At 38.0% G+C, this 13,246-nt stretch overlaps 1 protein-coding gene across 2 annotated transcripts; it reads right to left on the bottom strand.

Annotated features, from left to right (window-relative positions):
* Window positions 1-36: 36 nt before the first annotated feature.
* Window positions 37-11,566, bottom strand: ezh2 (enhancer of zeste 2 polycomb repressive complex 2 subunit). Of its 2 annotated transcripts, none has more exons than XM_084398844.1 (20): window positions 11,370-11,566; window positions 8,483-8,606; window positions 8,160-8,288; window positions 7,752-7,871; window positions 7,554-7,674; window positions 7,062-7,241; window positions 6,597-6,699; window positions 6,233-6,396; window positions 6,026-6,123; window positions 4,896-5,127; window positions 4,506-4,675; window positions 4,209-4,303; window positions 4,037-4,077; window positions 3,790-3,915; window positions 2,174-2,352; window positions 1,949-2,044; window positions 1,753-1,834; window positions 1,589-1,669; window positions 1,425-1,509; window positions 37-1,325 (listed from the first exon to the last, which is right to left on the bottom strand). In XM_084398844.1, exons 2-20 carry the CDS (start codon window positions 8,597-8,599, stop codon window positions 1,265-1,267), a joined length of 2,280 nt encoding a protein of 759 aa, XP_084254970.1. In that variant the 5' UTR covers window positions 8,600-8,606; window positions 11,370-11,566; the 3' UTR covers window positions 37-1,264. The 2 variants fall into 2 exon arrangements, with proteins under 2 accessions (XP_084254970.1, XP_084254969.1); XM_084398843.1 differs by lacking the exon at window positions 11,370-11,566 and adding an exon at window positions 10,318-10,701.
* Window positions 11,567-13,246: the final 1,680 nt, after the last annotated feature.

Genomic DNA, 13,246 nt, shown 5'->3' on the forward strand with positions numbered 1-13,246 from the left:
ATTTCTCACCAGTAATGCTTGAACAGTACAGCAAACAATTGTTTTCAATGTTTATTTCATCACGTTTAACAAGTCCCTGTAAACAATTAAACAGCACCTTGTAATTGGAGGCAAAAGCATGGAGATGGAGTGGTCAAAACCCCTCAGGGAAGAAGAGTATAAAACAAGAGTGGCTCGACAGATTCAAAGGAGAAATACGAATTAAAGAGAGCTAAACAAATCTATCTAGCTCCTAAGAAATAACTCCTTAATATTCACTAGACAAATCACAGCAATAAAACGATAGCCATCAATAAATTATAAAACTTGTTTACACAAAATAAATAGGGACATTAAACTTCTGGAGTCAAGCCTGGTATTATTGCTTTGATTTTACAGTATCCCACGTTCAGAAAAAAAAGAAAAGTGATTGTTTTTTCACGTAACCCGGGACAAAAACAGCACCTTAATTTGTCTCCTTACATTTAGTGATGTCTAAAGTACATAGCTGCAACTGTGTCTGGATAAACCTTAGAAAACATGTACAGTGAGGAATGAAGCGTTACCTGATTCCAACTCCATTTGAAACCTTTGTTCATGCATACAACAATTTAAGTACACCATTAACAACATTTTAAGAAATCTAATTCAAGAAACTATTCAGTGTTCTTTAAACATGTGAAGGCACCGCAAAAATATGATACTGAGTCTACCCTCCTTTCCTGACGCACCATTTTGTTTAATCTTCACAGCAACAGCGCATTGGCACCAGAAAATGCATGTAATATACTCTGCAGCATGATTCTGGAGAGATCTACATGCAAAACAGTGACAGTGGCTTTGGTTTGCACAAAGAACAAACTTTAAAACTGAGCTGGGGATTGTGTGGTATAAATAGGTTTTGCATTACAAACATACAGCCGGTTTGAATGTGAAATTTGGTCCGAAGATATTGTCAAAATAACTTAAGGAAAAGGGAAAAGAAAAAAAATAATACTACAATCCAAATACAAAACAATGGCCATAATAAAATGGCTCTCTAATAAAACCAGCTGTAAACAAGACAGAATGTTCAAGTTACTATCAGAAAGTGTATCCCAGAGTAAACCTGTTGGTCAAGTGAAAGAAAAAAAAAGAAAGAAAAGACAAAGGAAATCTTTCAAATATTACTGTTAAAACCTTTTCAATTAGATGTCCTATAAAACTGTATCTAACTGTATTGGAAATGCATGTGGAGAGAGAATTCCTGAAGAGTTAAGGCATTTGTTCAAGGAGGTAGATGGCTTCATGGAATTTCCGATTCACGTTCAATACCCACGTATTTCAGAGCGTCGGCTTGACTGTATCTGGAAGGGATATGAAAACATTAGGGTAGATTTTATAAATTGCTCCTGAACAAATTATTACTTTCAAGAAAACAAACCTGTGCATTTTTTTTTTTTTACCTGTAGTCAAAGAACAGTTCCTCTCCAGTCTGTATGGCTCTCTTAGCAAATATGCCAATCCTGTGATCCCCATTAACCATCATCACTGTGGGGACAGAGAGGAACACACCATGATGTCACATTTTACGCTCTACATCATCTTAGCATAATATCAAGTGATTTACCTTTTGCATAGCAATTGGGGTTCACAGAGTGGTTGGCAAACCTGATCTTGTTTCCTTTCCTAGTTGCATCAACAACAAAGTCTGTGGGTGAAAAGGTGGCAGGTTGTCAGCCAGTGAGGGGGGGGATGTGAACAGCCAATGTTTGTAAGGAGGAGGTTAGTTACCATTGTTAAGGTTAAACAGGAAGCTGCACATGTATTTGTCATAGACCTTGCCTCTGCGGTCCGCTTCATCCTGGGAGATGATCTAGCAGGGAAAAATAGAAACCTTTCATGTTAAAAGGAAACGCATCACTCTGCGTCATGAACTCTGACGTGTAAAAAACAAAAAAACATCTACACGTATATATAAACATCTCACCTCCCCACAGTACTCGGAAATGAACTCATTCTTCTGAACCGGCTCTTTGATGAAGATTCCCCATCCGGCCACATCAGACGGAGCCAGTAGCAAGTGCTAAAAAACACAGAATAAATAAAGAAAAGTGAGTGTATCAACTAAAGATGAGCAACAGGATATTAACTATGTTTATATTTGAGGATAATGCCGCTAATCTTCATCCCGATGTGTCAGAATAAAACGCACCTTTTTGGCTCCTCTCTGGATGCTGCAGTTCTTGCAGGAGACGTTTTTACTGTCCCAGTGTTCAGCTGCCCCACAGGTGAGGCACAGGTCTGGGTCACACTCTCGTACGGCCAGGTAACAGGGGCACTGCTTGGTGTTACACTGTGCCTTACAACGGCAACCTGGAAACCGGTTCTGACCTGCAGAGACAGAAAAATAACTCCTGACATCCAGACATGACATTTTCAAATTAAACATGGCTGTTATAAAAGGAACGCTTCATATGAACACACAATACCTTTACCTTAGTTTTAAAAGCTATATATTTACATTCAGCGTCAATTGTTCAAACTCAAGAGCTCTGCTGAAAAACAACTGATTTAAAAAGTAGGTCAAAATGAAATGCTTTCAACTTAGAATAAGAAACCTTTACTACACTGTATTTTCTCTTTCCAATCCCAAACCACAGATTATTTCCCAGTTTCCGTGTAAACCGGGTGTCACAATGTGCATGTTTGAGCTGGATAACTGGTGTCGGTCTGTGTGTGTTAGGGATGCTCCGATCAGGACTTTTGCAGCCAATACCGACTACCGATCTCTTGTCATCATGATTGGCCGATCCCAATCATACAAGCTTTACATAAGTGATATGCAAGCTCTCCGTTGACTGTTACTGTTAACTTCTTTTTTTCCAGATAAAGTAATACCACAGATGTTGTCTTGGTTATATTATTGTTGTAATTGTTGTTTTAATAAAGAATCGAATAAAAAAGCATAACAAATATTAATTTTACAATGAACATTTTAGTAGGCCTTTAAAAACAGCTTCCGCAAAACACTATCCATATTAGGATACTTTGTATTATTAAAAAGCCTACAAGACTTTAAAACTGAACATAATTGCAGGCTGTCAATCAATGCAGTTACATTGTAACATCAGCAGGTGGTGGCAAGGGACTGTCTTTATGAGCGAGTCATGGTTAAACCTTCATTCAGCTACTACGCTTAAATTCATGAATGAAACAAGGTGTTGAAATTAACTTTGAGCACCACTTTACAAGGTTTAATCGTCGAGCGACGCATCACCTGGCAAACGCTGAAGCTGATGTTTCACTTCATACAGATCAATGGTATTGATTCAATGCTTTGAACAGCACTGACTCCAGTCATGGAAAAATCCCCTTAAATGTAAACAGTGATCCTACGACAAAGATATCGCTTTCTTCTTCTGACAACTGATGGCAAACTGATTTTTTCACAAATATATGACTTAACCTGAATGAGGACAGACACCGCGTCAGCTTCCCCGTCACGCGCTCAGTTTCCCTGTCACTGTCTGCTCTGTGTGTGTGTGTATGTATGTATGTGTATGTCTGTGTGTGTGTGTGTGTGCGTGCGTGCATGTGTACATGTGTATGTGTGTGTGCGTCAGACACCGAGAGCAAATGACAGAGGCGTGATGTTTCTTTAGAACGACATGTGACTGCGGCAGTAAAGTTTGACATCACAGCGTGTTTTAAGTCATCAAATTGGGATCGGTTCGTGAGATCGGGCAAATTTAGTGACTACCAATCGAGTCATAGAATGTGATTATTGGCCGAAACCGATCGGAGCAGCCCTAGTGTGTGTATACTCACATTCCGAGCTACACTGGCAGAACTTCTCACAGAAGTTTTGGGCGGTGACACAAGGGCAAGAACTGTCACACGGCTGGCGCGGATGATCACATGGCTGGTAGTTGTACACATGATTGGAGGAGCCATCTGAGAGCATAAATTTCACATAAAAATGCATACTTGCATTCTTACTAAATTTTCACAATAGTGAGCGCACAATCTTGCCATCTAAATGTATGAGCTGGCCTTTCACAGTAAAGAGACAAACCTTTCTTTAGTTGAATTTTCCGACAATGAGTGGCCCACAACCTAGAAGAACCCAAGAAAGAACAACAAGGTTTTTACGTGATTTAAATGCACCAATGATATTGGAAATACTGAAAGTGAAACACAAAATGAAGGGTTGTCAGACTCTTACAAGTATCACTTTAAAGACATACCTGTGTTTCCTCTTCTTTTTCCTTTGAGGAGTGTTTTCATCTACCGCTGGTGCACGTGCAATGATGCTAGATTCTTTTACCCTGAATTCATAAACCTGACAAGTCCCAAAACAGGAACAACTCTTAAAACAAGAATTCAAAGCACTGTTCTTTTAATTACTGTTTGTGGTAATGTGTAATTACCAGCACCTTAAAATAATTCCACAGCAATTGTGTAGTTGATTAGCATTAAACAGTATTTTTAACACTGCAATATAAAATGTGACATCAAAAACCCGTCTTCTCAGGTGCACATACCTGTCTACAAGTCTTTGTGCCAATGAGTCTGGCGATAGCGCAGAAGTTGTCATAGTAAGTGCCGATGAGCACTCTGAAGAGAGAGGCCTCAGCGCCACTCCAGTCCACGTTCTCAGGAGGCTCTGAGCTCAACTTCAACTTCACTGGAGTCTGACAGCGAGAGTTTGCCTCTGTACAACAATAACAAAAGATAAATGATTCAATGGAAATATAATCTGAACAGAATAACAAAAAAAATTAAATCAAATAAATACATTTTCATGGCTCCAAAACAAATATAAAATCAATTGTGGCATTACTGATTATGTGACGTTATTAGCATGATGGTTGACAACACCCAATCAAATACCCCATCGATGCGATTACATTTCATAGACCCTTGATCACTACCTGAGGAGCTTGTGGTCTCATCCTTTTTGTCATCATCGTCTTTATCATTACAATCGTTTCCATCTGCCCCTCCTTCTCGGTCGCTGTCTGTGTCTTTAGTCTCAGTGTTAACCGTCGGGGTGCTGGGTCTGCTGTTCGGCAGTCTTCCTCTCCGTCTGCCTACGGTGCGCTTAGAAGGGGTCTTGGCACGCTCAGCAACCACCCCTGCTGGGTATTCCCCAACCATGCCATCCTGAGGAGAGAGGTATGCCAATGCGAGGGTTAATCAGAGTAAAAAAAGTGCAAACACTTTCACAATGAAACTATGATTGCAATTGCAATTTAGAACCAACTCAAACCACACATACTTAAAGGTACACTATGTAACGGTTTTTGTTTTTGTGAACAATTTAACTGAGTCAACATCATCAATCCATCTTCCAAAAAGTATTTTTGTCTTACCCTGATTCACTATGGTAAGCATATTATAAGTGTTTATATTTTAGACCTGTCGGAATGATTTTCACGGGAAACCGCGTAAATACGTCACTCACCCATGCATGTCTTGTCATATCCGTAAATAGAGAAAAGTGGCTCTGGCTAATTTGGCGCACGTATGGAGTGGGAGTGGCATAGGTTAGTTGTCACAACGAGCGAGAAAGGGTGATATAGAGCATGCTAAATCTCGGACCTCCGATTTAAAAAAAAAAAAACTAACCGAGGAGAGACTGCTGGCAAAAAGAGCATGACAGAGCTTGTAATAAAAAGAGAATCAACATTGGCTTGGCTTTTCAAAGATGGTGAGAAATGAGGGATTTGAAATGTCGCAAAATGCTTTGCGCAGAGATGTCGTTTTTATTACTCAACGGGTGAGTATGGTTTTTTATTGAACAGATAAATTGCCATATGTAGCTCTCAAACAGAGTTTATTGTGAAGCATTATCTATTGTGAAGACTGAAGAGTCAATCATCCACACAGTCACGCAGAGCCAAAGCACAACCAAAACAATGTTCTTCTGCAAAACGCATGCAGTTTTGTTTTTTTAACCACAAGATGGCCAAGTTACATACTGTACCTTTAATCCAGGCTTCAGGGTTAACAATATCTTTCATACACTGGCAGACTTTACTAAGTGGAGAAATGCACTTGCCTGAACCATATACATATAGCAATAAATGCCACAAGGTTTGCTGTCCACCAGATTCTCCATGTTCTTACGCTTGTATGTGTTTGGAGTTGCATGAAAAGCTGTAAATCAAAAGAGGAATGCGTCTTAAAAAAAGAAAGACATATTTGCACAGAAAAAGGGCTAATCTGATTTTAAAGGTCCAAGGACAGCATTTGCTTCATTGCTTACGGTGAAGGAAACAGTCATATTTGAAGCAACGCCTGCAGAAGAGTGTATGGAAGGAGTGCAGACTCTGCTCTCTTTGCACTGATTTTGCATTTGGTCCGTCGATGTTGGGGGTGCATTCAGGAGGAAGAGCCCCTGGGAGTTGCTGCTCCGTGAGTTCTTTATATCTGCAAAAAGATATAGTATCTCAAATTAAAATTATCACAAACCATCGTACTTTGATTAAAAAAAAATTATGTGAGATGGATAAGATACGTTTTTGTTTTTTAAAACACACATTTTGAAAGCAAACTTTACATTATTTGCCCTTTAAAATGCATCAATCATGCGAAACGTTTCCTTGCTGAGGAGTTGTTTCCTGACATACTTTTCCTTGAGTTCTTCAGTTGAACCTTTATCAGGAAACATGGAAGAAATGGCCTCAAAGATTTTATCAGCGGGAAACTTTTTTGACCCGTCATTGTTGTGACCTGTTGCATAAAATAAGAAAGCAGAGTTAATTAAAGAATGAATTGTATAATAAAACAAGATACTATAACATGTAGCATCATGTAATAAAATGCCTGTTTATTGTCAGCACTAAAGGGCATGTTATAGATTTGTTTTAAAAAAACTGCATTGAACAGGAAAAATATCTTCTGTCCCAAAAATATGCTAATAAATGTAACAATGTTACTGTGCACTTCAATAAATCTTTGAGAGCATGTTTAAAAAAATAAATAATAAAAATGTGTGAAACATTTTTTTTACTTCTTAAAATCTGTATCAAAACAGATTCTAAGAAGACTTTTTTTTACATACTTTACTCTAAAAATCATTAAAATTTTCTTACTCTCAGAAATCAGTAGGTCATGGTGAGAGTCTTCAGCGTCTTCTTTTCCATCACAGAGGTCCATCTTCTCAAACTTGCAATCATGCTGATCCTCCTCTTCATCATCTTCCTCATTATCACTGTACTGATTAAGTGCGTTCACTAGCTCCACAAAGATCTCATCATTTATGAAGCCACACTCTACACACAAAGCAAAACATAGGGCAAGAAATCAATACCCTTTTTCAAGCGAACTTGGTCTATTATAGGGATTTTTGCAACTGTGTAAATGTTAGTTCTGCTTAAGCAGATAACTGTGACTCAATTCTTAAAGGGATAGTTTCCCACAAAATGAAAATTGTCACGATTTAGTCATCTACGTTGTACTAAAACTGTACTTTTTGGAACCTTTTAATAGCTTTCCACTCTGGTTTTAGTAAAGTATTACTTTAAAAGACAAAACCCACCAAATTATTTAAATATGGAAAAGAAAAGAAAAAACTGATCCCTAACCTCTATCTCCGTGAACTTTTCCATCATAATTTTTAATAAGTTCTTCAATGAAGGTGCCATCTTGATCAAGGATTTCATCACCCATGTAAGGGATGTTGTGCAATACTGTCTCATCTTCAACCTTAAACAGAATACAAGATTAAAAGCCTGTATTTTAATACTTTGATTTCTGCTAATACACAAGGAATTTGGTTTTACCATAAAGTTTTGCTGGAGTGGAGACCATGAGTACATGACAGGCACAGAGGCCACAGCGTTCAGCGTTTTGAGAGGAATGACTTGTCTGGAGAACTCTGAGAAGCCACTGTCAACAGTGCACTGCAAAATGATTCAGTCGTGTTAGATCTCAATGACAGTCACTATTTATAACACACCTTTATGCTTTTGAAAGGTAACATTAAAAAGTCATTTACCAAGACATTTGCAGAGTAATGATCAATTTACTATAAACACCATTTACTTCAAAAAAACAAAAACACATGGCAAAACACAAAAAGAAATGAGACATAGAAAGAAAAAATAAATGACATTGAGGAAAATGGCAAAAGCATGAGTGGCATTAAAAACACACTTCAGGAGAATCTGAATTAGAGAATTTGTTCTAACCTCTCTGGTCCCACGCAAGGAGCTCACAGGTGTCATAATATGAACAGGTTGTATCCGTCTCAGTTTCCATTCCTGGTTCAATATGTCTGTACGCTCCAATATCTTCTGTCTGTTGGAGCTGAACATGCTCTGTACAGTAAGAAAATAAATGTTAATGTGAGAACCTCCAGTAGAAAGGCAGAAAACATTGTTTCCAACATTGTGATTATGTTATACAAAATAACAGTGCATTTGCACTGTCCACATCACATGACACCTAAATGCATGACCAACACCAGACTATACAAGCAGCTTAATCTCTGCTGTATAAGCTCATGGATCACCTTGACCTCGTCTGCCCTCCTGAAACGTTTGAGCTGCCGCAGTCGCATATACTCAGACTTCACTCGCCGCCTCCAGCAAACAGGACCCTTCTCCGATTTCCTCCCGGTTAATCCCATGGCTTCCCTATAGACATACAGTATGGTTTTAGATTTCATTGTAGGCACACTAAAGAAACATACAACATGGAGGTATACCATGTATACCAGTAAAACACACACACACAGAGTTTTCATATGCAATGAAGTGACAGATCAATTCTCTTGCCACATGGCTTGAAAGTTATTACATATGATATTTACTTAACATCTCAATTGTTTCTCTTTGACAGCAATAAGAATAAATAGAGACTTTTGCCGCAAATTTCATAAGCAATCTCAACAATGTCTCAGCCTGTGCTCAGATTTGCTGGGATAAAAGACTGCAATCAAGCCAGATTTCAAAATGAACTCAAAGATTTCTCATCAATTTTTCCAAGAAATTATCCAAGTAATAGATCTTAGGGTTAGCGGCATATTTCTTTTTTGACATTAATGTAAGAGGTTGTGAGGGATATAAGAACAGTGTGTTCAATGTTGTTTACAAAACATACTTAGTAACTGCCCAGCCGATAAAAACAAGACTAAGGTCTATGCTGAACCAAAATATTTATGGTTATGTACTGTATATCAACGGAATTATTAGTGTCTACTAATTTATTTGTCATAAAGCATTTTGGGAGATAGTTTAAACTTAACTGAAACATACCTAAGAGTTCCTTAAAGCCTCCTGAGCTATGAAAGAACATAATTTTCCTCTGAGAACCACTGAGCAAAACCACCTCTATGACTGCAGAGATTATCTAACATGCTGCGGATACGTAGGCTGAAAATGTAACCAAGCAGCTGAGCCATGTGGTGGCGTGCAAGACAGTGACAAAGTGCCACTTGTAACTTAACAAGTTTTCCCAGTCTTCTCCGCAACACCACAAAAATCACATACTCAATCTAAATGTAGTAAGATGAGAAATTTGGGGGAATAGCCCCTTATTATCCATGGATAAACTTCATATGAAACGTCCTGCAATTGCATTAGGGTACACCTTTATTTCCAAAGCTGGGATTTGTTATCCCGGGTGTTGGTGTGACAGGTGTATGCTCTCAATAGCGCCCCTGCTGGTGTAATAAACATACTGAAGTGACGTCTACTTGAAAACTGAAACAAAACCTTATAGCACGTTTCAAGGAATGTTTTCTCACAAAACTTAACGAAATCAGTAGGTCTTGTTATAACAATTAAGAAATGACACGGATGACCTAATAAAAGGCTTACAATTGCGATGCTAAAGGAATAGTTCGACCATTATTGATAAATCTGTCTTCATTTACTCACCCACATGGTCTTCTAAACCTGTGTGACTTTTTTTCTTCTGAGTTACACACATACAGATGTTAAACAGAATGACAGTCTTAGTCACCATTCACTTCCATTGCATCTTTTCCCCCATACAATGAAAGTGAATGGTGACTACACACAGCCCTTCTGTTTCCTTCCACGGAAGAAAGCAAGTCATACAGGTTTGGAACAAAGTGAGTGTTAGTAAATGATGACAGATTTTTAATTTTGTACCGAATTATCCCTTAAACTTCATTATGACTTGACAGTAGAGTATAACAGGCACAATTTGTATACTAACTGTCTGTAATCGAACCTAACACGACTGTTGGCCTTGCAGTGTTTCAATTCAAAGTTCTTTAAAGTCGCTAACTGGTTAACGTTAGCTGGGCTGTCTTAAACTAAATGTGATTTCACAAACACTGAGACAACTGTCTCTTAACTGTTTTCTTCTAGAGCCTACCTGAAGGAGGAGACCAGTCCACATCCAAACAAACGACTTTTTCCGTCAGTCTGTCGGCGCCGTCCCTAAGTGAAGATGAGCGGTTAACTGAGCTAGCTAACTAAGCTAGCTCGCGGTAAAGGGTCCTTTCACCTCCGCGCGTCCGCGTTACCAATACCGGCGAGCCTCGATAAACAAAAGACAGGCGTTTAATTCGCCTTTAGCTCTTCTAGCATCTATTTCGTCAGGCGTCTTTCCCTCTCTTTAGTGTGACAGGCTGTAAACGAATTTGAAATGTATGTAAATTTTGTAATATTTCCGTTTCTGTAAGTATTCAAACCCGCTCAGTGTGTCGTTTATACTCAGAATTCGCCGCCCACCTCGCGCACTGCAGAATCAACGAGCGCCAAACAGATGAGCCAATCAGAACAAGCCATGTTCGAGCTGCTCATTGTTACGAGTTTTGATTGGTTAGATCCTATCAGGGACTGGGCGAATCGGATGCGTGACTGCAGTGGGGGACATGCGAAGAAGTTCTCTTTGTTCTTCATTTTGAATTTCAAAATGTATTTCAACGAATACAGTTTTGTAAAATTACTAAACCGGCGCGCAATATGTCATTGTCAGTCTTCGGATTTTTATCATTGCCACGAATAACGTCAGCAAAGAGCAGCAGATGTTAATCATCTATTTAAGATATAGTATAATGCAAAGATTTGCGCATTTGCAGGGCTGCCAACTTTTGAGTTTAGCTTGGAGTGAGAATTATTGATTGGGGGATGTAAAAAGAAAAAAAATCTTATATTGATATTAAAATATCAATAGGCCTAAGTGTATTGTGATTGTCAAAACATTTTAGTAACTAAACAGAATTTTATTAGGTTTAGTGACAACATGTTACAATGTTTACATGGTACAATTTCTGGTAAGTTACGGTTTTTATTATTGCTTGACACAAATTTCACAATTTCAATTCAATTCGTGTGATTTGATTGAATATTTACTAATTTGCATAAATATTAGGTACACAAGATATAGGCGTTAATTTTTCTCAAGAAAAAAAAAAATCTCACCTGATGCTGTAACCAGCTGGTAGTATTATTTAAGGTTAAAAATAACTCAAATTAGCCGCTTTTGTTACTTTCTTCTAGTACAGACAGAAGAAAAAGCACGATGTAGTTGTGGCATATACTGGAAGAAAACAGTTCCATATGGCCAGTAAGTCGATATATTCAACATGTCAGTCTATTTTCGACTTCCTGTAGACTGTGTTTGGACTTGGGTCAACCGGTTCATTAAGTACCACCCACTCCAAACGGGGGCAATGACATCACAATAGTGTCCGAATCAGTCCGAATCACTTCCCCGTGCCGGTTCTTTTGAAGAGTTCGAAAAACGATGCAGAGACTACTCTATCATCACATGGTGCCTGACACCACACCATGCCACAATATATTATTTTATATATATTGCTATAAGCCAAAGCTATACTAGGGACATATTGCAGTTTAACACGTTCTACGTGGACATATGAAACAAACAACAACAAAAATAGCTTTTTGGCAGCAAACACTTAATATGGGTTTGGTTCATACAGGGATAAAAAAGTATCCCATGTGTAACATGAAATAATCTGCTGTATATTTAATGCTGTGGGCATCTTCAATACATGGCATCATGGATTCGATCAAATACAAAATCAAAACCTGACAGCCTGTGCTAGAAATCTTGTAACGGGCCACGTTTGGATCTTCAACAGGACAGTGATCCAAAAACAAACATCAAAATCAAAACAAAAATGGGTCACTGAGCACAAAACCAAGCATCTGCAATGGCCAGACCTGAACCCTATAGAAAATGAGTGGGCTGAACTGAAGAGAAGAAGCTCCAACATGGATCTGGGAATCTGAAGGATCTGGAGAGATTCTGTATGGAGGAATGGTCTCTGATCTCTTGTCAGGTGTTCTCCAAACTCATCGGGCATTATAGGAGAAGACTCAGAGCTGTTATCTTGGAAAAAGGAGGTTGTAAAAAGTATTTAATAAAAGGGGGCAAATAATTGTTCTCCATGTGTTTTGGAGAAAAACATTTAGGCTATTTCATAATGTGATTTTCCCCCCACTTTCAATTATTTTACTTCAATAAAAGGTTAGATTTTTGCATTTTTTAAACAAAAAAAAATATCAAAAGGATAAACAATGCAGATTGATTTTTTTACAGCCATCTTTGATATTTACAAAAGGAGCAAATAATTCTGACCAGACTGTATATCATATTTCAATATCGTATTTGTTTTGTTTTTTAAGTTTAAGTTGGAGGGCCTGTAGCTTCATTGGAGGGGGGCCCAAAGCCCCAGGTGGAAAAACTACTGCCTGATACTGTCCCTTCCTTCTGCCATAGAAAGTGAAATTGCCTGAAAAAAAATCCATGAATTGTTGACCGAAAAGTAAAATAAATACAGCCAACTAAATGATTAATCACTAAATAATTGTATATAATTTCTCTTTTAAGAGTATTAAGTATTGAACTTATTTTCTAAACTGGCAATAAAGTCAGATGACCAAATTTTGGTTTCCTTTGGAAAATTATAGCATATTATAATAAGTATTTGTAATACAGATTTATAAATGTGATTAAAATCAGTCAGATTGATTTTATGTCTGGGTCTAAAGTATCAAAGCCGCTTTTTATAGGATCATCTCTGTCTCAACTTTGTTTCAAGTGAGAATACCATTTTACCAATGGTTTCTGAGCACTATTCCTTTATAGCACATTACCACCATTTAAGCTTTTAAAAATATACTACAATCTCCAGGCTCAGTGTCCCAGACACCAATATTTTAATGATTCATCAAACATGAAATCCAAACTGGGCAACTGACATGGAGACAAAGGTTAGGTCATCAAGAATTGAGTATACAACCACAGCGTATTTATGACAACCACTCCA

The sequence above is a fragment of the Rutilus rutilus genome (genome assembly GCF_951802725.1).
Source record: "Rutilus rutilus genome assembly, chromosome: 24".
Classification (NCBI taxonomy): Eukaryota; Metazoa; Chordata; class Actinopteri; order Cypriniformes; family Leuciscidae; genus Rutilus; species Rutilus rutilus.